Source organism: Dermacentor albipictus, chromosome 1 (assembly GCF_038994185.2).
Source record: "Dermacentor albipictus isolate Rhodes 1998 colony chromosome 1, USDA_Dalb.pri_finalv2, whole genome shotgun sequence".
Lineage (NCBI taxonomy): Eukaryota > Metazoa > Arthropoda > Arachnida > Ixodida > Ixodidae > Dermacentor > Dermacentor albipictus.
Window position 1 is genome coordinate 471,161,081 of NC_091821.1, and position 27,414 is coordinate 471,188,494.

A 27,414-nucleotide genomic window follows, 5' to 3' on the forward strand; every position below is an offset into this window, starting at 1 on the left:
TTAACTGAAACGGACACCTTACAAGTGATTTGGTCAGGCTACCTGTAGCACGGCCTCCACCAGGAGGTCGTAGCTGCAATGAAAGCATTATTTAGAGCACGTGTCTCCCAGCCCTTGCTTTCAAGGCCTTGCTGAGGCACTAGTGCTACAGATTCTACATATTTTACTGATCATCCCTATCTCGTGGAACATCTATTGTCATCGGAGAAACGATCAATCACTGTCATTTTTAATATGTAGATATTCTTGTTTTACGCACTTTAGAGCCAATAAATTTTAGGTCCTTTTACATCTTCATTGCACCACATGCATGTTTTGCACATTTTAGAGAATATTTTAGGCCACTATACAGCCGCGTTTTATTACTCCTCGCATTTAACAGTCACAAATCATTGAGAAGCACTGATCATCGACTTGGCGCTCTTTGGCCACATCTGGCCCTTGCGCCAAAAAACTCTAATAATCAATCAATCTCTTTGATAAAGCTTGTTGACCCCAACATGTACCGCTACGTATGAGCCGCACTTCAATGTTGTGAAACTGGAAGATCAGGAAAGTAGTCAGTTATACAAAAAAGAAAGGCGTTCGTGCAACCTCGGTGATTTGACCATTCCGTCTGATCTCGCTGGTACGTAAGATAATTCTGAGCAACATGGGCCGATCGCTGCGGCAAAATATAGGCCTTTTTTCAACAAGCTCGAGAAAAGAATTTTTTAGCAACAAACGCGGTAAAGTAACGATGGTTTTATAGCCAATAGAGGAGGGAGGTTACGTCCCGCGGACGCGGTAGTGGAGGTCTACGGAGAATTTTGCCCATCTGGGGATCTTTAACGTGCGCTACGATGCACACGGGCGTCTTCGCAGTTTGCCTCCATTCAAGCTGCAATCTCCGGAGCCGGGGATTAGCCCGCAATTTCGAGCCGAGTATACTAGCGCCTTAGGTACTCGGCTACCCCGAAGGGTGACAGAGTAATGTTATACAGGCTTATGAATGTGATGAGTCCAGGTAGGTGTGCAGCGATCCTCCTGCACTGTGGGTCGAAAGTGTATGTGTCCCAGGTTGTCGAGCTAGTAGCTGAATATCTAGGCGTCGTAACGAAAGCGGCGGTTTGACATCATTAGGGCAGTTCGTGGACTTTCTCTGCTTTCTCGCCTACACGAACCGTTGGGTCGTCCACTATCCCCTCACTATATCAATAATGAGGGGCTGTTTTCATGGCGAAACGGAGTTACTAGCCTATAGGCGGAACAGGTTGTGTCCTAGGTATGTGGCATTGCATATGCAGCTGTATTCAGCTGACCCATTTGACGCGAACGTGTTTTACTGGCTACATTTCGCTGATTACATGTAGATCTTTCATAAAATCAATGTAACCTCACTTTAAATGCGTTGCCGAGACTGGGTGTGTGCCACAATTCAATGAAAGTACATACCAGGAATCAGTGTGACTGAAAAGGAGACAGTTTTCGTGTGCTTTTCTTCAACGAAACGGGCGCCGCCAGACTTGCATGACTCAATAGACGAAAGCAGGCTAGTGCCAGATTCAATGTACATCTTTAACCTGAATGTCGGTCGCATCATAGGTGCCACTGCCATGTGCTTTTCTTCGAACAACCTAGGTCACTTAAACTTGGATAAGTGAGTATGCAAGACTAGGTGTGTACCAAGCTCCAATGAACTGGCGTGACGAGCGTTTGCGTCACTGGATATGGGCGACGAGGTTGTGCCCCTCTTTGATAAAGCTTGTGGACCCCAACATGTACCGCTACGCATGAGCCGCACTTCAATGTTGTGAAACTGGAAGGTCAGGAAAGTAGTCAGTTATACAAAAAAGAAAGGCGTTCGTGCAACCTCGGTGATTTGACCATTCCGTCTGATCTCACTGGTACGTCAGATAATTCTGAGCCACATGGGCCGATCGCTGCGGCAAAATATAGGCGTTTTTTTTAACAAGCTCGAGAAAAGAATTTTTTAGGAACAGACGCGGTATAGTAACGATAGTTTTATAGCCAATAGAGGAGGGAGATTTCGTCCCGCGGACGCCGTAGTGGAGGTCTACGGAGAATTTTGCCCATCTGGGGATCTTTAACGTGCGCTACGATGCACACGGGCGTCTTCGCAGTTTGCCTCCATTCAAGCTGCAATCTCCGGAGCCGGGGATTAGCCCGCAATTTCGAGCCGAGTATACTAGCGCCTTAGGTACTCGGCTACCCCGAAGGGTGACAGAGTAATGTTATACAGGCTTATGAATGTGATGAGTCCAGGTAAGTGTGCAGCGATCCTCCTGCACAGTGGGTCGAAAGTGTATTTGGCCCAGGTTGTCGAGCTAGTAGCTGAACATCTAGGCGTCGTCACAAAAGCGGCGGTTTGACATCATTAGGGCAGTTCGTGGACTTTCTCTGGTTTCTCGCCTACACGAACCGTTGGGTCGTCCACTATCCCCTCACTATATCCATAATGAGGGGTTGTTTTCATGGCGAAACGGAGTTACTAGCCTATAGACGGAACTGGTTGTGTCCTAGGTATGTGGCATTGCATATGCAGCTGTCTTCAGCTGACCCATTTGACGCGAACGTGTTTTACTGCCTACATTTCGCTGATTACACGTAGATCTTTCATAAAATCAATGTAAGCTCACTTTAAATGCGTTGCCGAGACGGGGTGTGTGCCACAATTCAATGAGAGAGAGAGAGAGAGAGAGAGATAAAACTTTATTGTGTCCTTGATGGGGTTAAGGGGTGGCGGGGGTCGGGAGGCTAATCCCCAATCCCCCCCTTCCTCAGATGGCGGCCAGTTCTTGCTTCCTGGCGGCGTCTTCGGCCATCCGGACGGCCCAGAGCTGCTCCTCTGGGTCCAAGCTGAGCAGCAATGTCTCCCACTGCTCGGCCGTACTAATGATGCGTGTGTTAGTGCGGGAGGTGTTGGTGGGTGAGGCTTTGGGGCATTGCCAAATAATATGATTGAGGTCGGCGCGGGCTTTGCACGCTTTGCAGAGTGGTGAGTATGCATCGGGGTACATGCGGTTGTAAAGCACGGGGTTCGGAAAAGTTCGTGTCTGAAGGAGTCGCCAAGTGGTGGATTGAGCCTTAGTCAGTGTTTTGTGTGCTGGGGGGTAGCGTAACCGCTCTCTGCGGTAGTGCAGTAGAATTTCTCTGAACGTGACCATTCGGTCCCGCGCGTGACCGCGATGCAGAACAGAGGGCTGGTCGGGATCGGAAGACGCAGGAGAAGGATGATGCGCCCGGTGTGCGAGAGCTCGGGCGGCATCGTGGGCGGCTTCGTTTCCAGCCAGACCCGAGTGACCAGGGGCCCAGATGATCTGCACGCGGCGTTGCCTTGAGAGAGGAGTGCCAGAGAGAATCTTTTGCGCTTGGGGTGCTATCAGTCCTCTTGCGTAGTTACGAATGGCCGTTTTTGAGTCGCTGATGATGCAGTGTGCATTGGTAGCCGCGTAGGCTAAAGCGATGGCCGTTCCTTCGCCTACTTCGGGTTGCGTGGCGAATATTGATGCGGCCGCGGAGAGGTGGTACTGCGAACCCGCGACTGCGACTACCGCCATGGCGTTTTGGTTGGGGTAGTCTGCTGCGTCCACGTAGGTTACGTCAGCGGCTTGGTCGTAGCGCTTTTGTAGTTGTTTAGCTCTTTCTGCACGTCGCTCCGGATTGTGTTCAGGGTGCATATTGCGAGGTATGGGCGGGATAACTAGCTGATCACGAATGTTTGGAGGGATGGGTACTTTTGGTCCGAATTGGGTGGTGTAGGTTATGCCTAGGGTGCCTAGAATGTGCCTGCCCGTGGTGGAATTGGCAAGTCGTTCGTATTGGCTAATACGGTGCGCTTCAATAAGCTCGTCTATGGTGTTATGAATGCCTAGGGCGTCCAGTTTCTCGTTAGAGGTGGTGATGGGAAGATGTAGGGCTTGTTTATAGGCCCTCTTGATCATGGTATTGAGTTTGGACTTGTCAGTTGCATTGAGGCTAAGGTACGGGGCGACATAGGTGATCCTGCTCAAGGCGTAGGCGGTTACCAGGCGTATAAGGTTGCTTTCCTTCATGCCATGATGTCGATTTCCGATGCGTGCAATGAGGCGAGTGGTTTGGTGTACATGATTATCTAATTGCTTGAGTATCTCCGTGTTTCTGCCGTTTTGTTGGATGCGTAAGCCAAGGATACGAATGCTAGGTACTGTAGGTATGCGTTGCTGGTGCACGTGGAGTTCTATCTCGGGTGGGTGAGGGTCTGGACGTCGACCTCCCCAATTAGGGTTGTACAGAAGGAGCTCCGATTTCTGTGGGGAACACGCCAGGCCGCGCGGTTCTACGTATTCAACGACCTCGTTGATGGCTTGCTGCAGCGTGTCTTGGATGTCCCCGTCGCTGCCCCCGGTGACCCACAGGGTGATATCGTCTGCGTAGAGGCTATGCTTGAGGTTGGGGATGCTAGCTAATGCAGGCGGTAGTCCGAGCAAGGCCACGTTAAACAGAAAAGGGGATAGAACCGAACCTTGCGGCGTGCCTTTACTGCCGAAGTGAATAATTGGCGACTGCAACCCTCCAATGGTAATGGTGGCCGTGCGACCTGTAAGAAAATTCTTTACGTAGTTATAGGTTCGATGGCCAACCTGTAGTTGTGCCAGTTGGTTCAGTATGGCCTCATGCGTGACGTTATCGAAGGCCTTGGTTAGGTCTAGCCCCAAGATGGCTCTGGTGTCCAGCCTGGAGGTTTTGTCGCCATCGATAATTTGGTGCTTGAGCTGAATCATGATATCTTGAGCAGAAAGTTTCGGGCGGAAGCCAATCATGGTATTGGGGAAGAGGTCGTTGTCGTTCATATGTCTGTGTAAGCGTGTGAGGATGACGTGCTCGAGGACTTTTCCGACACATGAAGTCAGGGAGATAGGGCGGAGGTTTTCGAGTAGGAGGCGCTTCCCGGGTTTGGGAATCATAATAATTTTGGCTTCTTTCCATTGTTAGGGGAGGTTTCCAGTTTCCCAGTATTCGTTAAAATAAGCTGTGAGGGCTAGTATAGAATCCTCATCTAGGTTGCGAAGCATTTTATTAGTAATGCCATCCGGTCCCGGGGCTGAGTTAGGGCGGAGTGCGAGGATGGCTTCACGTACTTCTGCTGCTTCTATGGGCACGTCCAGGTGGTCGTTATCGGTGCCTGTGTATGCTGGAGCGGGTGTAGTAGGTTGAGGTCCTATGTATCGGTCTATCAATTCTTGAAGAACTTGTGCGTCCGTGCCAGAATGGGTGTGAATAATTTTTTGCAAGTTGTGCTGTTGTGTGTTCTTGCTGTTAGCCGGATCGAGGAGGCAACGGAGGATATTCCACGTTTTGGGCAGGTTTGGTTGCCGCTCCATGCTGTCGCATGTGCTGTGCCAATTTTGACGAGTAAGTTGTTGTGCGTAGTCTTCGATTTCAAGGGTGAGTGTGCTAATACGTTTCCTGAGCGTTCGGTTGAGCTTGTTGCGTTTGTATCTGCGTTGCAGACTGGCGAGGGCTTCCCACATATGCAGTAACTTGCTATCTGCCTCCTGCAGATTGGCTTCCTCAGGCACCAATTTAGTGGCTTTGCTCGCGTCTTGCAGCAAGGATGCGACCCAATCTTCGAAAGGGGGTTGGGTACCCGAGAAAGAGGTGAGGGCTCTGGCCTGCCGGAAAGCGTCCCAGTTCGTTATGTGGAGTTCACGACCCTTAGGCTTTCGCGGGCCCGCTCGAACTGTTGTTTGAATTAAATAGTGGTCACTGCCCAAGTTGTCTTGTGTGTTGATCCAGTCTGCTTGTGGAATTCGTTTTGCGAATGTCAAGTCCGGAGTAGTATCTCTGCTAACGCTGTTTCCCATACGAGTGGGAGAAGTTGGATCCGTGACAAGAGTAAGACCTAGATTCTGTCCGTCAAGCCATAGTTGTCTTCCCTTTCGGCGGTCCATTGGGTATCCCCATGCCACCGCAGGGGCGTTTAGGTCCCCTACGATGAGCAGGGGGGCTCCCCTAGCTACTTGATCTGCTTTGGTGAAAAGTCGTAGAAACCTATGTTGTTCTCTGGGGCTGCTGTACACATTTAGGATGAAGAGGCTCTGTTGCTTGCGCCTTGCAGACGGGATGATCTCCAGAAAAATGTGGGCTGCTGTATCAATGCCTGTGTGATGCTGTATAACCGGAATGTTTCGCTTAACTAGTGTGGTTACTTGGGGCCTGCGGTTATCATTGCAAACTGCGGTGTATGCCGCGTATCCCGACAGCTTAGCCGCTTCTCCGGTCTCTTGTAATGCGATAACATCAGGGGAAGTATGTGGTGCGAGAGACGTAATGTATTGCTCTAAATGTGCTCGCTTTCGCCGGAAGCCCCGGCAGTTCCACTGCCAAATGCAGTAGGTAACACGTTCTGGATTACTCGCAGCCATCTTTGTCGGGACGCGAGTACGGCTTCTTTAGGGGACCTGCTCTGGGACGGAGTAGGGTGTTTTCCAATTCTGTCAAACGGGTGTTGTGATTTTGAGCCAAAGTTGCGACCATGTCTTGAAGCACTTTGCGCGTGTCGTCCATGTTTTCCTGTCGCTGTTGTACTCTTGCCACAAAGGCTTGCTCAATTCTGGGCAGTAGTAGCGTTTCTAGTTTCGCCGTAAGGAGGTTGTCCATTGCGCGTTCGAGAGCTTTTGCAATGGAGGCGTCGAGCAATGTGGCAAGCTTACAATCTAATGCTTCGTTCAGGTTGCGTTCTATCCGCTGTTGCAGCTCAGTGAGGGCCTCACAGTTGACATTTCCTTCTGAAGGGTATGCTGGTGTTGCCGCTTTTGAGATTGGTTCGAGAGCTTTGCGTTTGTGCGAGGTTGGTTGTTGGGTGGTTTGCCGGCAATCTATTGCAGGAACAGGAAGGATGTCTGCATTTGATGGTAAATGTTTGGGTTGTGTGTCTGCAAGTTGTGATTTGAGATTAGCGTTTTCTGTCTTGAGTTCTTGTATCTCAGCACGTAAGGATCGGAGCTCCTGCATGAAGCTGTGCATGGTAGCGTCACTAACTGTGTTCACTGGGGTTGCTATAGGTTGTGTGGTGTGACCTGTGTGGGAGACAATGCTGGCCCAGCTTACCTTGGGGGGTGCGTCTTGCACTTTGACTGTGGTCGTTCTAAGGCTTGTGTTTCCTTGCTGCTGCGGTGGTGTTGAATCCGGTCCGCTCCCAGAGTAACTGCGTCCTTGTGTCTGACTGCGACCTCGGGAGCGGCTGCGTCCACGAGACCGACTGCGTCCTCGTGGATTGCTGCGTTCGGGAGCCTGCGGTTGTAGTGTTGACTTCGGTGTTGGCAGAGCTGAGTCTCCATTTGCAGAAGTCGATGGCCCCATCTCCTGGTCAGCTCCTTGTTATCCCAGTCGTAGGCGTTCCCATCGTCGTTGGAGTAGGAGGTGCGGTGTCTGGAAGCGGCGATGGCAGGACTTATCACCAGTCGGGTGGTCTTTGCCGCAGAGCGCGCAGCAAGGGTGACAGGGGTGATCATCCGGTGGATTTACTGTGTCACAGCTCTTGCATTTCTTCTGGGTTGGAGTGGGGCATACATCGGCCCTGTGGCCGACGGTCCCGCAGATGTCGCAGACCTCGATGCGCTTCTTATGTAGATAGCATTTGTATTCTGCTCCGCGGTAGTAGACATGGTACGGTACTTGCTTTCCGTCGAATACGATGAGCACTGAATTAGTCTTGCCCATGCGTCGGGCCTGCAGAATCGTAGGGTTCTTCTTGTAAATGAGACTGTTGGTAACGTCTTCGTCCGTGTCATATGAAGGGATGTTATGTATGACTCCTTTGGCTGTGTCCTCCGGCGGTGTGACGTATGCTGTGGCAGCGTAGCGGACTGCTCCGATGGGGAGACTGCGGATGCGACAGTATTTTTCGGCGTTAGACATCATTGGCGTGCTAACTACAATGACATTATTATCCGTGCATGAGCGGTAAATGTCGTCCTCTGCTTCTTTGGTTGTAATGCCCGTGATCTGTAGTATTGAGTCGCGTATCTGGGCGTCTCCTAGTTTGGACACGTTGAAACCGTCTCTTGGGCGTATGACGATCTTGATATCATTCTTCGGAAGTCGTGGTTGCCGTGGTGCGCGTCGGCGTAGTGCGGGCTGCTCGGTACTCTCGGTGCGTGCGCTTGCTGTTGCACGGAGGGATCCGTGTACGAGTAGGGATGATGCCTGCGTAGTCTGTCGTTGCTTGCGGTGGCTGACAAGCCACCCTGCTTCAACGGAAACTTCTTCGGGGGCTATTTTCGTGCCTTCAACCTCTACTACCTCCATGACGAGGGGAGGGGCTGCACTTACTTGATCTCACGAGGGTGCGAGTCGTTGGGCGAAGTCCTCGGGAGCCAGGACTGCGACAGCGACGCCGCGCACCTTCGTAGCTGCGGCGCACCTGTCTCTCGGCCAGACGGAGCAGCTGAAGGTCTTGTTAGGGTTAGCAATCTTGTGGTCGTAGAAACCCTTGTCCTGGGTCCCTGGCGTCGGGACTGGTCTTGATCGGTAGCGGACCACTTCCGGAAGCTGGTTCCGACGTTAGTTTGGGTCCAGCGGTGATTGTTTGGCCACAAGAGTTTGAAATATACGGAGCCCATACGAGGCGCGTGTACTCCGTGAGCGTCGTCGTCGTCTTCACAATTCAATGAAAGTACATACCAGGAATGAGTGTGACTGAAAAGGAGACAGTTTTCGTGTGCTTTTCTTCAACAAAACGGGCGCCGCCAGACTTGCATGACTCAATAGAGGAAAGCAGGCTAGTGCCAGATTCAATGTACATCTTTAACCTGAATGTCGGTCGCATCATAGGTGCCACTGCCATGTGCTTTTCTTCGAACAACCTAGCTCACTTAAACTTGGATAAGTGAGTATACAAGACTAGGTGTGTACCAAGCTGCAATGAACTTGCGTGACGAGCGTTTGCGTCACTGGATATGGGCGACGAGGTTGTGCCCCTCTTTGATAAAGCTTGTTGACCCCAACATGTACCGCTACGTATGAGCCGCACTTCAATGTTGTCAAACTGGAAGATCAGGAAAGTAGTCAGTTATACAAAAAAGAAAGGCGTTCGTGCAACCTCGATGATTTGACCATTCCGTCTGCTCTCACTGGTACGTAAGATAATGCTTAGCCACATGGGCCGATCGCTGCGGCAAAATATAGGCGTTTTTTTAACAAGCTCGAGAAAAGAATTTTTTAGGAACAGACGCGGTAAAGTAACGATAGTTTTATAGCCAATAGAGGAGGGAGGTTACGTCCCGCGGACGCCGTAGTGGAGGTCTACGGAGAATTTTGCCCATCTGGGGATCTTTAACGTGCGCTACGATGCACACGGGCGTCTTCGCAGTTTGCCTCCATTCAAGCTGCAATCTCCGGAGCCGGGGATTAGCCCGCAATTTCGAGCCGAGTATACTAGCGCCTTAGGTACTCGGCTACCCCGAAGGGTGACAGAGTAATGTTATACAGGCTTATGAATGTGATGAGTCCAGGTAGGTGTGCAGCGATCCTCCTGCACTGTGGGTCGAAAGTGTATTTGGCCCAGGTTCTCGAGCTAGTAGCTGAACATCTAGGCGTCGTCACGAAAGCGGCGGTTTGACATCATTAGGGCAGTTCGTGGACTTTTTCTGCTTTCTCGCCTACACGAACCGTTGGGTCGTCCACTATCGCCTCACTATATCAATAATGAAGGGCTGTTTTCATGGCGAAACAGAGTTACTAGCCTATAGGCGGAACAGGTTGTGTCCTAGGTATGTGGCATTGCATATGCAGCTGTCTTCAGCTGACTCATTTGACGGGAACGTGTTTTACTGGCTACATTTCGCTGATTACATGTAGATCTTTCATAAAATCAATGTAACCTCACTTTAAATGCGTTGCCGAGACTGGGTGTGTGCCACAATTCAATGAAAGTACATACCAGGAATCAGTGTGACTGAAAAGGAGACAGTTTTCGTGTGCTTTTCTTCAACAAAACGGGCGCCGCCAGACTTGCATGACTCAATAGACGAAAGCAGGCTAGTGCCAGATTCAATGTACATCATTAACCTGAATGTCGGTCGCATCATAGGTGACACTGCCATGTGCTTTTCTTCGAACAACCTAGCTCACTTAAACTTGCATAAGTGAGTATACAAGACTAGGTGTGTACCAAGCTGCAATGAACTTGCGTGAAGAGCGTTTGCGTCACTGGATATGGGCGACGAGGTTGCGCCCCTCTTTGATAAAGCTTGTTGACCCCAACATGTACCGCTACGTATGAGCCGCACTTCAATGTTGTGAAACTGGAAGATCAGGAAAGTAGTCAGTTATACAAAAAAGAAAGGCGTTCGTGCAACCTCGATGATTTGACCATTCCGTCCGCTCTCACTGGCACGTAAGATAATGCTTAGCCACATGGGCCGATCGCTGCGGCAAAATATAGGCGTTTTTTTAACAAGCTCGAGAAAAGAATTTTTTAGGAACAGACGCGGTAAAGTAACGATAGTTTTATAGCCAATAGAGGAGGGAGGTTACGTCCCGCGGACGCCGTAGTGGAGGTCTACGGAGAATTTTGCCCAGCTGGGGATCTTTAACGTGCGCTACGATGCACACGGGCGTCTTCGCAGTTTGCCTCCATTCAAGCTGCAATCTCCGGAGCCGGGGATTAGCCCGCAATTTCGCGCCGAGTATACTAGCGCCTTAGGTACTCGGCTACCCCGAAGGGTGACAGAGTAATGTTATACAGGCTTATGAATGTGATGAGTCCAGGTAGGTGTGCAGCGATCCTCCTGCACTGTGGGTCGAAAGTGTATTTGGCCCAGGTTCTCGAGCTAGTAGCTGAACATCTAGGCGTCGTCACGAAAGCGGCGGTTTGACATCATTAGGGCAGTTCGTGGAGTTTCTCTGGTTTCTCGCCTACACGAACCGTTGGGTCGTCCGCTATCCCCTCACTATATCAATAATGAGGGGCTGTTTTCATGGCGAAACGGAGTTACTAGCCTATAGGCGGAACAGGTTGTGTCCTAGGTATGTGGCATTGCATATGCAGCTGTCTTCAGCTGACCCATTTGACGCGAACGTGTTTTACTGCCTACATTTCGCTGATTACACGTAGATCTTTCATAAAATCAATGTAACCTCACTTTAAATGCGTTGCCGAGACGGGGTGTGCGCCACAATTCAATGAAAGTACATACCAGGAATCAGTGTGACTGAAAAGGAGACAGTTTTCGTGTGCTTTTCTTCAACAAAACGGGCGCCGCCAGACTTGCATGATTCAATAGACGAAAGCAGCCTAGTGCCAGATTCAATGTACATCTTTAACCTGATTGTCGGTCACATCATAGGTGCCACTGCCATGTGCTTTTCTTCAAACAACCTAGCTCACTTAAACTTGCATAAGTGAGTATACAAGACTAGGTGTGTACCAAGCTGCAATGAACTTGCGTGAGGAGCGTTTGCGTCACTGCATATGGGCGACGAGGTTGTGCCCCTCTTTGATAAACCTTGTTGACCCCAACATGTACCGCTACGTATGAGCCGCACTTCAATGTTGTGAAACTGGAAGATCAGGAAAGTAGTCAGTTATACAAAAAAGAAAGGCGTTCGTGCAACCTCGGTGATTTGACCATTCCGTCTGATCTCGCTGGTACGTAAGATAATTCTGAGCCACATGGGCCGATCGCTGCGGCAAAATATAGGCGTTTTTTCAACAAGCTCGAGAAAAGAATTTTTTAGGAACAGACGCGGTAAAGTAACGATGGTTTTATAGCCAATAGAGGAGGGAGGTTACATCCCGCGGACGCCGTAGTGGAGGTCTACGGAGAATTTTGCCCATCTGGGGATCTTTAACGTGCGCTACGATGCACACGGGCGTCTTCGCAGTTTGCCTCCATTCAAGCTGCAATCTCCGGAGCCGGGGATTAGCCCGCAATTTCGAGCCGAGTATACTAGCGCCTTAGGTACTCGGCTACCCCGAAGGGTGACAGAGTAATGTTATACAGGCTTATGAATGTGATGAGTCCAGGAAAGTGTGCAGCGATCCTCCTGCACTGTGGGTCGAAAGTGTATTTGGCCCAGGTTCTCGAGCTAGTAGGTGAACATCTAGGCGTCGTCACGAAAGCGGCGGTTTGACATCATTAGGGCAGTTCGTGGCAGTCCAGGTAGGTGTGCAGCGATCCTCCTGCACTGTGGGTCGAAAGTGTATTTGGCCCAGGTTCTCGAGCTAGTAGCTGAACATCTAGGCGTCGTCACGAAAGCGGCGGTTTGACATCATTAGGGCAGTTCGTGGACTTTCTCTGGTTTCTCGCCTACACGAACCGTTGGGTCGTCCACTATCCCCTCACTATATCAATAATGAGGGGCTGTTTTCATGGCGAAACGGAGTTACTAGCCTATAGGCGGAACAGGTTGTGTCCTAGGTATGTGGCATTGCATATGCAGCTGTCTTCAGCTGACCCATTTGACGCGAACGTGTTTTACTGGCTACATTTCGCTGATTACATGTAGATCTTTCATAAAATCAATGTAACCTCACTTTAAATGCGTTGCCGAGACTGGGTGTGTGCCACAATTCAATGAAAGTACATACCAGGAATCAGTGTTACTGAAAAGGAGACAGTTTTCGTGTGCTTTTCTTCAACAAAACGGGCGCCGCCAGACTTGCATGACTCAATAGACGAAAGCAGGCTAGTGCCAGATTCAATGTACATCTTTAACCTGAATGTCGGTCGCATCATAGGTGCCACTGCCATGTGCTTTCCTTCGAACAACCTAGCTCACTTAAACTAGGAAAAGTGAGTATACAAGACTAGGTGTGTACCAAGCTGCAATGAACTTGCGTGACGAGCGTTTGCGTCACTGGATATGGGCGACGAGGTTGTGCCCCTCTTTGATAAAGCTTGTGGACCCCAACATGTACCGCTACGTATGAGCCGCACTTCAATGTTGTGAAACTGGAAGGTCAGGAAAGTAGTCAGTTATACAAAAAAGAAAGGCGTTCGTGCAACCTCGGTGATTTGACCATTCCGTCTGATCTCCCTGGTACGTCAGATAATTCTGAGCCACATGGGCCGATCGCTGCGGCAAAATATAGGCGTTTTTTTTAACAAGCTCGAGAAAAGAATTTTTTAGGAACAGACGCGGTAAAGTAACGATGGTTTTATAGCCAATAGAGGAGGGAGGTTACGTCCCGCGGACGCCGTAGTGGAGGTCTACGGAGAATTTTGCCCAGCTGGGGATCTTTAACGTGCGCTACGATGCACACGGGCGTCTTCGCAGTTTGCCTCCATTCAAGCTGCAATCTCCGGAGCCGGGGATTAGCCCGCAATTTCGAGCCGAGTATACTAGCGCCTTAGGTACTCGGCTACCCCGAAGGGTGACAGAGTAATGTTATACAGGCTTATGAATGTGATGAGTCCAGGTAGGTGTGCAGCGATCCTCCTGCACTGTGGGTCGAAAGTGTATTTGGCCCAGGTTCTCGAGCTAGTAGCTGAACATCTAGGCGTCGTCACGAAAGCGGCGGTTTGACATCATTAGGGCAGTTCGTGGACTTTTTCTGCTTTCTCGCCTACACGAACCGTTGGGTCGTCCACTATCGCCTCACTATATCAATAATGAAGGGCTGTTTTCATGGCGAAACAGAGTTACTAGCCTATAGGCGGAACAGGTTGTGTCCTAGGTATGTGGCATTGCATATGCAGCTGTCTTCAGCTGACTCATTTGACGGGAACGTGTTTTACTGGCTACATTTCGCTGATTACATGTAGATCTTTCATAAAATCAATGTAACCTCACTTTAAATGCGTTGCCGAGACTGGGTGTGTGCCACAATTCAATGAAAGTACATACCAGGAATCAGTGTGACTGAAAAGGAGACAGTTTTCGTGTGCTTTTCTTCAACAAAACGGGCGCCGCCAGACTTGCATGACTCAATAGACGAAAGCAGGCTAGTGCCAGATTCAATGTACATCATTAACCTGAATGTCGGTCGCATCATAGGTGACACTGCCATGTGCTTTTCTTCGAACAACCTAGCTCACTTAAACTTGCATAAGTGAGTATACAAGACTAGGTGTGTACCAAGCTGCAATGAACTTGCGTGAAGAGCGTTTGCGTCACTGGATATGGGCGACGAGGTTGCGCCCCTCTTTGATAAAGCTTGTTGACCCCAACATGTACCGCTACGTATGAGCCGCACTTCAATGTTGTGAAACTGGAAGATCAGGAAAGTAGTCAGTTATACAAAAAAGAAAGGCGTTCGTGCAACCTCGATGATTTGACCATTCCGTCCGCTCTCACTGGCACGTAAGATAATGCTTAGCCACATGGGCCGATCGCTGCGGCAAAATATAGGCGTTTTTTTAACAAGCTCGAGAAAAGAATTTTTTAGGAACAGACGCGGTAAAGTAACGATAGTTTTATAGCCAATAGAGGAGGGAGGTTACGTCCCGCGGACGCCGTAGTGGAGGTCTACGGAGAATTTTGCCCAGCTGGGGATCTTTAACGTGCGCTACGATGCACACGGGCGTCTTCGCAGTTTGCCTCCATTCAAGCTGCAATCTCCGGAGCCGGGGATTAGCCCGCAATTTCGCGCCGAGTATACTAGCGCCTTAGGTACTCGGCTACCCCGAAGGGTGACAGAGTAATGTTATACAGGCTTATGAATGTGATGAGTCCAGGTAGGTGTGCAGCGATCCTCCTGCACTGTGGGTCGAAAGTGTATTTGGCCCAGGTTCTCGAGCTAGTAGCTGAACATCTAGGCGTCGTCACGAAAGCGGCGGTTTGACATCATTAGGGCAGTTCGTGGAGTTTCTCTGGTTTCTCGCCTACACGAACCGTTGGGTCGTCCGCTATCCCCTCACTATATCAATAATGAGGGGCTGTTTTCATGGCGAAACGGAGTTACTAGCCTATAGGCGGAACAGGTTGTGTCCTAGGTATGTGGCATTGCATATGCAGCTGTCTTCAGCTGACCCATTTGACGCGAACGTGTTTTACTGCCTACATTTCGCTGATTACACGTAGATCTTTCATAAAATCAATGTAACCTCACTTTAAATGCGTTGCCGAGACGGGGTGTGCGCCACAATTCAATGAAAGTACATACCAGGAATCAGTGTGACTGAAAAGGAGACAGTTTTCGTGTGCTTTTCTTCAACAAAACGGGCGCCGCCAGACTTGCATGATTCAATAGACGAAAGCAGCCTAGTGCCAGATTCAATGTACATCTTTAACCTGATTGTCGGTCACATCATAGGTGCCACTGCCATGTGCTTTTCTTCAAACAACCTAGCTCACTTAAACTTGCATAAGTGAGTATACAAGACTAGGTGTGTACCAAGCTGCAATGAACTTGCGTGAGGAGCGTTTGCGTCACTGCATATGGGCGACGAGGTTGTGCCCCTCTTTGATAAACCTTGTTGACCCCAACATGTACCGCTACGTATGAGCCGCACTTCAATGTTGTGAAACTGGAAGATCAGGAAAGTAGTCAGTTATACAAAAAAGAAAGGCGTTCGTGCAACCTCGGTGATTTGACCATTCCGTCTGATCTCGCTGGTACGTAAGATAATTCTGAGCCACATGGGCCGATCGCTGCGGCAAAATATAGGCGTTTTTTCAACAAGCTCGAGAAAAGAATTTTTTAGGAACAGACGCGGTAAAGTAACGATGGTTTTATAGCCAATAGAGGAGGGAGGTTACATCCCGCGGACGCCGTAGTGGAGGTCTACGGAGAATTTTGCCCATCTGGGGATCTTTAACGTGCGCTACGATGCACACGGGCGTCTTCGCAGTTTGCCTCCATTCAAGCTGCAATCTCCGGAGCCGGGGATTAGCCCGCAATTTCGAGCCGAGTATACTAGCGCCTTAGGTACTCGGCTACCCCGAAGGGTGACAGAGTAATGTTATACAGGCTTATGAATGTGATGAGTCCAGGAAAGTGTGCAGCGATCCTCCTGCACTGTGGGTCGAAAGTGTATTTGGCCCAGGTTCTCGAGCTAGTAGGTGAACATCTAGGCGTCGTCACGAAAGCGGCGGTTTGACATCATTAGGGCAGTTCGTGGCAGTCCAGGTAGGTGTGCAGCGATCCTCCTGCACTGTGGGTCGAAAGTGTATTTGGCCCAGGTTCTCGAGCTAGTAGCTGAACATCTAGGCGTCGTCACGAAAGCGGCGGTTTGACATCATTAGGGCAGTTCGTGGACTTTCTCTGGTTTCTCGCCTACACGAACCGTTGGGTCGTCCACTATCCCCTCACTATATCAATAATGAGGGGCTGTTTTCATGGCGAAACGGAGTTACTAGCCTATAGGCGGAACAGGTTGTGTCCTAGGTATGTGGCATTGCATATGCAGCTGTCTTCAGCTGACCCATTTGACGCGAACGTGTTTTACTGGCTACATTTCGCTGATTACATGTAGATCTTTCATAAAATCAATGTAACCTCACTTTAAATGCGTTGCCGAGACTGGGTGTGTGCCACAATTCAATGAAAGTACATACCAGGAATCAGTGTTACTGAAAAGGAGACAGTTTTCGTGTGCTTTTCTTCAACAAAACGGGCGCCGCCAGACTTGCATGACTCAATAGACGAAAGCAGGCTAGTGCCAGATTCAATGTACATCTTTAACCTGAATGTCGGTCGCATCATAGGTGCCACTGCCATGTGCTTTCCTTCGAACAACCTAGCTCACTTAAACTAGGAAAAGTGAGTATACAAGACTAGGTGTGTACCAAGCTGCAATGAACTTGCGTGACGAGCGTTTGCGTCACTGGATATGGGCGACGAGGTTGTGCCCCTCTTTGATAAAGCTTGTGGACCCCAACATGTACCGCTACGTATGAGCCGCACTTCAATGTTGTGAAACTGGAAGGTCAGGAAAGTAGTCAGTTATACAAAAAAGAAAGGCGTTCGTGCAACCTCGGTGATTTGACCATTCCGTCTGATCTCCCTGGTACGTCAGATAATTCTGAGCCACATGGGCCGATCGCTGCGGCAAAATATAGGCGTTTTTTTTAACAAGCTCGAGAAAAGAATTTTTTAGGAACAGACGCGGTAAAGTAACGATGGTTTTATAGCCAATAGAGGAGGGAGGTTACGTCCCGCGGACGCCGTAGTGGAGGTCTACGGAGAATTTTGCCCAGCTGGGGATCTTTAACGTGCGCTACGATGCACACGGGCGTCTTCGCAGTTTGCCTCCATTCAAGCTGCAATCTCCGGAGCCGGGGATTAGCCCGCAATTTCGAGCCGAGTATACTAGCGCCTTAGGTACTCGGCTACCCCGAAGGGTGACAGAGTAATGTTATACAGGCTTATGAATGTGATGAGTCCAGGAAAGTGTGCAGCGATCCTCCTGCACTGTGGGTCGAAAGTGTATTTGGCCCAGGTTCTCGAGCTAGTAGCTGAACATCTAGGCGTCGTCACGAAAGCGGCGGTTTGACATCATTAGGGCAGTTCGTGGCAGTCCAGGTAGGTGTGCAGCGATCCTCCTGCACTGTGGGTCGAAAGTGTATTTGGCCCAGGTTCTCGAGCTAGTAGCTGAACATCTAGGCGTCGTCACGAAAGCGGCGGTTTGACATCATTAGGGCAGTTCGTGGACTTTCTCTGGTTTCTCGCCTACACGAACCGTTGGGTCGTCCACTATCCCCTCACTATATCAATAATGAGGCGCTGTTTTCATGGCGAAACGGAGTTACTAGCCTATAGGCGGAACAGGTTGTGTCCTAGGTATGTGGCATTGCATATGCAGCTGTCTTCAGCTGACCCATTTGACGCGAACGTGTTTTACTGGCTACATTTCGTTGATTACATGTAGATCTTTCATAAAATCAATGTAACCTCACTTTAAATGTGTTGCCGAGACTGGGTGTGTGCCGCAATTCAATGAAAGTACATACCAGGAATCAGTGTGACTGAAAAGGAGACAGTTTTCGTGTGCTTTTCTTCAACAAAACGGGCGCCGCCAGACTTGCATGACTCAATAGACGAAAGCAGGCTAGTGCCAGATTCAATGTACATCTTTAACCTGAATGTCGGTCACATCATAGGTGCCACTGCCATGTGCTTTTTTTCAAACAACCTAGCTCACTTAAACTTGCATAAGTGAGTATACAAGACTAGGTGTGTACCAAGCTGCAATGAACTTGCGTGACGAGCGTTTGCGTCACTGGATATGGGCGACGAGGTTGTGCCCCTCTTTGATAAAGCTTGTTGACCCCAACATGTACCGCTACGTATGAGCCGCACTTCAATGTTGTGAAACTGGAAGATCAGGAAAGTAGTCAGTTATACAAAAAAGAAAGGCGTTCGTGCAACCTCGGTGATTTGACCATTCCGTCTGATCTCGCTGGTACGTAAGATAATTCTGAGCCACATGGGCCGATCGCTGCGGCAAAATATAGGCGTTTTTTCAACAAGCTCGAGAAAAGAATTTTTTAGGAACAGACGCGGTAAAGTAACGATGGTTTTATAGCCAATAGAGGAGGGAGGTTACGTCCCGTGGACGCCGTAGTGGAGGTCTACGGAGAATTTTGCCCATCTGGGGATCTTTAACGTGCGCTACGATGCACACGGGCGTCTTCGCAGTTTGCCTCCATTCAAGCTGCAATCTCCGGAGCCGGGGATTAGCCCGCAATTTCGAGCCGAGTATACTAGCGCCTTAGGTACTCGGCTACCCCGAAGGGTGACAGAGTAATGTTATACAGGCTTATGAATGTGATGAGTCCAGGTAGGTGTGCAGCGATCCTCCTGCACTGTGGGTCGAAAGTGTATTTGGCCCAGGTTGTCGAGCTAGTAGCTGAATATCTAGGCGTCGTAACGAAAGCGGCGGTTTGACATCATTAGGGCAGTTCGTGGACTTTCTCTGCTTTCTCGCCTACACGAACCGTTGGGTCGTCCACTATCCCCTCACTATATCAATATTGAGGGGCTGTTTTCATGGCGAAACGGAGTTACTAGCCTATAGGCGGAACACGTTGTGTCCTAGGTATGTGGCATTGCATATGCATCTGTCTTCAGCTGACCCATTTGACGCGAACGTGTTTTACTGGCTACATTTCGCTGATTACATGTAGATCTTTCATAAAATCAATGTAACCTCACTTTAAATGCGTTGCCGAGACTTGGTGTGTGCCACAATTCAATGAAAGTACATACCAGGAATCAGTGTGACTGAAAAGGAGACAGTTTTCGTGTGCTTTTCTTCAACAAAACGGGCGCCGCCAGACTTGCATGACTCAATAGACGAAAGCAGGCTAGTGCCAGATTCAATGTACATCTTTAACCTGAATGTCGGTCGCATCATAGGTGCCACTGCCATGTGCTTTTCTTCGAACAACCTAGCTCACTTAAACTTGCATAAGTGAGTATACAAGACTAGGTGTGTACCAAGCTGCAATGAACTTGCGTGAGGAGCGTTTGCGTCACTGCATATGGGCGACGAGGTTGTGCCCCTCTTTGATAAAGCTTGTTGACCCCAACATGTACCGCTACGTATGAGCCGCACTTCAATGTTGTGAAACTGGAAGATCAGGAAAGTAGTCAGTTATACAAAAAAGAAAGGCGTTCGTGCAACCTCGGTGATTTGACCATTCCGTCTGATCTCGCTGGTACGTAAGATAATTCTGAGCCACATGGGCCGATCGCTGCGGCAAAATATAGGCGTTTTTTTCAACAAGCTCGAGAAAATAATTTTTTAGGAACAGACGCGGTAAAGTAACGATGGTTTTATAGCCAATAGAGGAGGGAGGTTACGTCCCGCGGACGCCGTAGTGGAGGTCTACGGAGAATTTTGCCCATCTGGGGATCTTTAACGTGCGCTACGATGCACACGGGCGTCTTCGCAGTTTGCCTCCATTCAAGCTGCAATCTCCGGAGCCGGGGATTAGCCCGCAATTTCGAGCCGAGTATACTAGCGCCTTAGGTACTCGGCTACCCCGAAGGGTGACAGAGTAATGTTATACAGGCTTATGAATGTGATGAGTCCAGGTAGGTGTGCAGCGATCCTCCTGCACTGTGGGTCGAAAGTGTATTTGGCCCAGGTTCTCGAGCTAGTAGCTGAACATCTAGGCGTCGTCACGAAAGCGGCGGTTTGACATCATTAGGGCAGTTCGTGGACTTTCTCTGGTTTCTCGCCTACACGGACCGTTGGGTCGTCCACTATCCCCTCACTATATCAATAATGAGGGGCTGTTTTCATGGCGAAAGGGAGTTACTAGCCTATAGGCGGAACAGGTTGTGTCCTAGGTATGTGGCATTGCATATGCAGCTGTCTTCAGCTGACCCATTGACGCGAACGTGTTTTACTGGCTACATTTCGCTGATTACATGTAGATCTTTCATAAAATCAATGTAACCTCACTTTAAATGCGTTGCCGAGACTGGGTGTGTGCCACAATTCAATGTAAGTACATACCACGAATCAGTGTGACTGAAAAGGAGACAGTTTTCGTGTGCTTTTCTTCAACAAAACGGGCGCCGCCAGACTTGCATGACTCAATAGACGAAAGCAGAATAGTGCCAGATTCAATGTACATCTTTAACCTGAATGTCGGTCGCATCATAGGTGCCACTGCCATGTGCTTTTCTTCGAACAACCTAGCTCACTTAAACTTGCATAAGTGAGTATACAAGACTAGGTGTGTACCAAGTTGCAATGAACTTGCGTGAGGAGCGTTTGCGTCACTGCATATGGGCGACGAGGTTGTGGCCCCTCTTTGATAAAGCTTGTTGACCCCAACATGTACCGCTACGTATGAGCCGCACTTCAATGTTGTGAAACTGGAAGATCAGGAAAGTAGTCAGTTATACAAAAAAGAAAGGCGTTCGTGCAACCTCGGTGATTTGACCATTCCGTCTGATCTCGATGGTACGTAAGATAATTCTGAGCCACATGGGCCGATCGCTGCGGCAAAATATAGGCGTTTTTTCAACAAGCTCGAGAAAAGAATTTTTTAGGAACAGACGCGGTAAAGTAACGATGGTTTTATAGCCAATAGAGGAGGGAGGTTACGTCCCGCGGACGCCGTAGTGGAGGTCTACGGAGAATTTTGCCCATCTGAGGATCTTTAACGTGCGCTACGATGCACACGGGCGTCTTCGCAGTTTGCCTCCATTCAAGCTGCAATCTCCGGAGCCGGGGATTAGCCCGCACTTTCGAGCCGAGTATACTAGCGCCTTAGGTACTCGGCTACCCCGAAGGGTGACAGAGTAATGTTATACAGGCTTATGAATGTGATGAGTCCAGGTAGGTGTGCAGCGATCCTCCTGCACTGTGGGTCGAAAGTGTATGTGGCCCAGGTTGTCGAGCTAGTAGCTGAATATCTAGGCGTCGTAACGAAAGCGGCGGTTTGACATAATTAGGGCAGTTCGTGGACTTTCTCTGCTTTCTCGCCTACGCGAACCGTTGGGTCGTCCACTATCCCCTCACTATATCAATAATGAGGGGCTGTTTTCATGGCGAAACGGAGTTACTAGCCTACAGGCGGAACAGGTTGTGTCCTAGGTATGTGGCATTGCATATGCAGCTGTCTTCAGCTGACCCATTTGACGCGAACGTGTTTTACTGGCTACATTTCGCTGATTACATGTAGATCTTTCATAAAATCAGTGTAACCTCACTTTAAATGCGTTGCCGAGACTGGGTGTGTGCCACAATTCAATGAAAGTACATACCAGGTATCAGTGTTACTGAAAAGGAGACAGTTTTCGTGTGCTTTTCTTCAACAAAACGGGCGCCGCCAGACTTGCATGACTCAATAGACGAAAGCAGGCTAGTGCCAGATTCAATGTACATCTTTAACCTGAATGTCGGTCGCATCATAGGTGCCACTGCCATGTGCTTTTCTTCGAACAACCTAGCTCACTTAAACTAGGAAAAGTGAGTATACAAGACTAGGTGTGTACCAAGCTGCAATGAACTTGCGTGACGAGCGTTTGTATCACTGGATATGGGCGACGAGGTTGTGCCCCTCTTTGATAAAGCTTGTGGACCCCAACATGTACCGCTACGTATGAGCCGCACTTCAATGTTGTGAAACTGGAAGGTCAGGAAAGTAGTCAGTTATACAAAAAAGAAAGGCGTTCGTGCAACCTCGGTGATTTGACCATTCCGTCTGATCTCACTGGTACGTCAGATAATTCTGAGCCACATGGGCCGATCGCTGCGGCAAAATATAGGCGTTTTTTTAACAAGCTCGAGAAAAGAATTTTTTAGGAACAGACGCGGTAAAGTAACGATGGTTTTATAGCCAATAGAGGAGGGAGGTTACGTCCCGCGGACGCCGTAATGGAGGTCTACGGAGAATTTTGCCCATCTGGGGATCTTTAACGTGCGCTACGATGCACACGGGCGTCTTCGCAGTTTGCCTCCTTTCAAGCTGCAATCTCCGGAGCCGGGGATTAGCCCGCAATTTCGAGCCGAGTATACTAGCGCCTTAGGTACTCGGCTACCCCGAAGGGTGACAGAGTAATGTTATACAGGCTTATGAATGTGATGAGTCCAGGTAGGTGTGCAGCGATCCTCCTGCACTGTGGGTCGAAAGTGTATGTGGCCCAGGTTGTCGAGCTAGTAGCTGAATATCTAGGCGTCGTAACGAAAGCGGCGGTTTGACATCATTAGGGCAGTTCGTGGACTTTCTCTGCTTTCTCGCCTACACGAACCGTTGGGTCGTCCACTATCCCCTCACTATATCAATAATGAGGGGCTGTTTTCATGGCGAAACGGAGTTACTAGCCTATAGGCGGAACAGGTTGTGTCCTAGGTATGTGACATTGCATATGCAGCTGTCTTCAGCTGACCCATTTGACGCGAACGTGTTTTACTGGCTACATTTCGCTGATTACATGTACATCTTTCATAAAATCAATGTAACCTCACTTTAAATGCGTTGCCGAGACTGTGTGTTCCACAATTCAATGAAAGTACATACCAGGAATCAGTGTGACTGAAAAGGAGACAGTTTTCGTGTGCTTTTCTTCAACAAAACGGGCGCCGCCAGACTTGCATGACTCAATAGACGAAAGCAGGCTAGTGCCAGATTCAATGTACATCTTTAACCTGAATGTCGGTCACATCATAGGTGCCACTGCCATGTGCTTTTCTTCAAACAACCTAGCTCACTTAAACTTGCATAAGTGAGTATACAAGACTAGGTGTGTATCAAGCTGCAATGAACTTGCGTGACGAGCGTTTGCGTCACTGGATATGGGCGAAGAGGTTGTGCCCCTCTTTGATAAAGCTTGTTGACTCCAACATGTACCGCTACGTATGAGCCGCACTTCAATGTTGTGAAACTGGAAGATCAGGAAAGTAGTCAGTTATACAAAAAAGAAAGGCGTTCGTGCAACCTCGATGATTTGACCATTCCGTCTGCTCTCACTGGTACGTAAGATAATGCTTAGCCACATGGGCCGATCGCTGCGGCAAAATATAGGCGTTTTTTTAACAAGCTCGAGAAAAGAATTTTTTAGGAACAGACGCGGTAAAGTAACGATGGTTTTATAGCCAATAGAGGAGGGAGGTTACGTCCCGCGGACGCCGTAGTGGAGGTCTACGGAGAATTTTGCCCATCTGGGGATCTTTAACGTGCGCTACGATGCACACAGGCGTCTTCGCAGTTTGCCTCCATTCAAGCTGCAATCTCCGGAGCCGGGGATTAGCCCGCAATTTCGAGTCGAGTATACTAGCGCCTTACGTACTCGGCTACCCCGAAGGGTGACAGAGTAATGTTATACAGGCTTATGAATGTGATGAGTCCAGGTAGGTGTGCAGCGATCCTCCTGCACTATGGGTCGAAAGTGTATTTGGCCCAGGTTGTCGAGCTAGTAGCTGAATATCTAGGCGTCGTAACGAAAGCGGCGGTTTGACATCATTAGGGCAGTTCGTTGACTTTCTCTGCTTTCTCGCCTACACGAACCGTTGGGTCGTCCACTATCCCCTCACTATATCAATAATGAGGGGCTGTTTTCATGGCGAAACGGAGTTACTAGCCTATAGGCGGAACAGGTTGTGTCCTAGGTATGTGGCATTGCATATGCAGCTGTCTTCAGCTGACCCATTTGACGCGAACGTGTTTTACTGGCTACATTTCGCTGATTACATGTAGATCTTTCATAAAATCAATGTAACCTCACTTTAAATGCGTTGCCGAGACTGGGTGTGTGCCACAATTCAATGAAACTACATACCAGGAATCAGTGTGACTGAAAAAGAGACAGTTTTCGTGTGCTTTTCTTCAACAAAACGGGCGCCGCCAGACTTGCATGACTCAATAGACGAAAGCAGGCTAGTGCCAGATTCAATGTACATCTTTAACCTGAATGTCGGTCGCATCATAGGTGCCACTGCCATGTGTTTTTCTTCGAACAACCTAGCTCACTTAAACTTGCATAAGTGAGTATACAAGACTAGGTGTGTACCAAGCTGCAATGAACTTGCGTGAGGAGCGTTTGCGTCACTGGATATGGGCGACGAGGTTGTGCCCCTCTTTGATAAAGCTTGTTGACCCCAACATGTACCGCTACGTATGAGCCGCACTTCAATGTTGTGAAACTGGAAGATCAGGAAAGTAGTCAGTTATACAAAAAAGAAAGGCGTTCGTGCAACCTCGGTGATTGGACCATTCCGTCTGATCTCGCTGGTACGTAAGATAATTCTGAGCCACATGGGCCGATCGCTGCGGCAAAATATAGGCGTTTTTTCAACAAGCTCGAGAAAAGAATTTTTTTAGGAACAGACGCGGTAAAGTAACGATGGTTTTATAGCCAATAGAGGAGGGAGGTTACGTCCCGCGGACGCCGTAGTGGAGGTCTACCGAGAATTTTGCCCATCTGAGGATCTTTAACGTGCGCTACGATGCACACGGGCGTCTTCGCAGTGTGCCTCCATTCAAGCTGCAATCTCCGGAGCCGGGGATTAGCCCGCACTTTCGAGCCGAGTATACTAGCGCCTTAGGTACTCGGCTACCCCGAAGGGTGACAGAGTAATGTTATACAGGCTTATGAATGTGATGAGTCCAGGTAGGTGTGCAGCGATCCTCCTGCACTGTGGGTCGAAAGTGTATGTGGCCCAGGTTGTCGAGCTAGTAGCTGAATATCTAGGCGTCGTAACGAAAGCGGCGGTTTGACATCATTAGGGCAGTTCGTGGACTTTCTCTGCTTTCTCGCCTACGCGAACCGTTGGGTCGTCCACTATCCCCTCACTATATCAATAATGAGGGGCTGTTTTCATGGCGAAACGGAGTTACTAGCCTATAGGCGGAACAGGTTGTGTCCTAGGTATGTGGCATTGCATATGCAGCTGTCTTCAGCTGACCCATTTGACGCGAACGTGTTTTACTGGCTACATTTCGCTGATTACATGTAGATCTTTCATAAAATCAATGTAACCTCACTTTAAATGCGTTGCCGAGACTGGGTGTGTGCCACAATTCAATGAAAGTACATACCAGGAATCAGTGTGACTGAAAAGGAGACAGTTTTCGTGTGCTTTTCTTCAACAAAACGGGCGCCGCCAGACTTGCATGACTCAATAGACGAAAGCAGGCTAGTGCCAGATTCAATGTACATCTTTAACCTGAATGTCGGTCACATCATAGGTGCCACTGCCATGTGCTTTTCTTCAAACAACCTAGCTCACTTAAACTTGCATAAGTGAGTATACAAGACTAGGTGTGTATCAAGCTGCAATGAACTTGCGTGACGAGCGTTTGCGTCACTGGATATGGGCGAAGAGGTTGTGCCCCTCTTTGATAAAGCTTGTTGACTCCAACATGTACCGCTACGTATGAGCCGCACTTCAATGTTGTGAAACTGGAAGATCAGGAAAGTAGTCAGTTATACAAAAAAGAAAGGCGTTCGTGCAACCTCGATGATTTGACCATTCCGTCTGCTCTCACTGGTACGTAAGATAATGCTTAGCCACATGGGCCGATCGCTGCGGCAAAATATAGGCGTTTTTTTAACAAGCTCGAGAAAAGAATTTTTTAGGAACAGACGCGGTAAAGTAACGATGGTTTTATAGCCAATAGAGGAGGGAGGTTACGTCCCGCGGACGCCGTAGTGGAGGTCTACGGAGAATTTTGCCCATCTGGGGATCTTTAACGTGCGCTACGATGCACACAGGCGTCTTCGCAGTTTGCCTCCATTCAAGCTGCAATCTCCGGAGCCGGGGATTAGCCCGCAATTTCGAGTCGAGTATACTAGCGCCTTACGTACTCGGCTACCCCGAAGGGTGACAGAGTAATGTTATACAGGCTTATGAATGTGATGAGTCCAGGTAGGTGTGCAGCGATCCTCCTGCACTATGGGTCGAAAGTGTATTTGGCCCAGGTTGTCGAGCTAGTAGCTGAATATCTAGGCGTCGTAACGAAAGCGGCGGTTTGACATCATTAGGGCAGTTCGTTGACTTTCTCTGCTTTCTCGCCTACACGAACCGTTGGGTCGTCCACTATCCCCTCACTATATCAATAATGAGGGCCTGTTTTCATGGCGAAACGGAGTTACTAGCCTATAGGCGGAACAGGTTGTGTCCTAGGTATGTGGCATTGCATATGCAGCTGTCTTCAGCTGACCCATTTGACGCGAACGTGTTTTACTGGCTACATTTCGCTGATTACATGTAGATCTTTCATAAAATCAATGTAACCTCACTTTAAATGCGTTGCCGAGACTGGGTGTGTGCCACAATTCAATGAAACTACATACCAGGAATCAGTGTGACTGAAAAAGAGACAGTTTTCGTGTGCTTTTCTTCAACAAAACGGGCGCCGCCAGACTTGCATGACTCAATAGACGAAAGCAGGCTAGTGCCAGATTCAATGTACATCTTTAACCTGAATGTCGGTCGCATCATAGGTGCCACTGCCATGTGTTTTTCTTCGAACAACCTAGCTCACTTAAACTTGCATAAGTGAGTATACAAGACTAGGTGTGTACCAAGCTGCAATGAACTTGCGTGAGGAGCGTTTGCGTCACTGGATATGGGCGAAGAGGTTGTGCCCCTCTTTGATAAAGCTTGTTGACTCCAACATGTACCGCTACGTATGAGCCGCACTTCAATGTTGTGAAACTGGAAGATCAGGAAAGTAGTCAGTTATACAAAAAAGAAAGGCGTTCGTGCAACCTCGGTGATTGGACCATTCCGTCTGATCTCGCTGGTACGTAAGATAATTCTGAGCCACATGGGCCGATCGCTGCGGCAAAATATAGGCGTTTTTTCAACAAGCTCGAGAAAAGAATTTTTTTAGGAACAGACGCGGTAAAGTAACGATGGTTTTATAGCCAATAGAGGAGGGAGGTTACGTCCCGCGGACGCCGTAGTGGAGGTCTACCGAGAATTTTGCCCATCTGAGGATCTTTAACGTGCGCTACGATGCACACGGGCGTCTTCGCAGTTTGCCTCCATTCAAGCTGCAATCTCCGGAGCCGGG

At 49.1% G+C, this 27,414-nt stretch overlaps 1 protein-coding gene across 1 annotated transcript; it reads right to left on the reverse strand.

The window, feature by feature from the left end:
* Positions 1-7,361: 7,361 nt before the first annotated feature.
* LOC139059427 (uncharacterized) lies at positions 7,362-8,605 on the reverse strand. The gene has a single exon (XM_070537851.1). The coding sequence runs from the start codon at positions 8,290-8,292 to the stop codon at positions 7,363-7,365; it is 930 nt and encodes a 309-aa protein (XP_070393952.1). The 5' UTR covers positions 8,293-8,605; the 3' UTR covers position 7,362.
* Positions 8,606-27,414: the final 18,809 nt, after the last annotated feature.

What these genes read in the sequence shown, in the direction of transcription:
- LOC139059427 (XM_070537851.1), bottom strand. Translation starts at nt 8,292, where the DNA reads ATGGAGGTAGTAGAGGTTGAAGGCACGAAAATAGCCCCCGAAGAAGTT.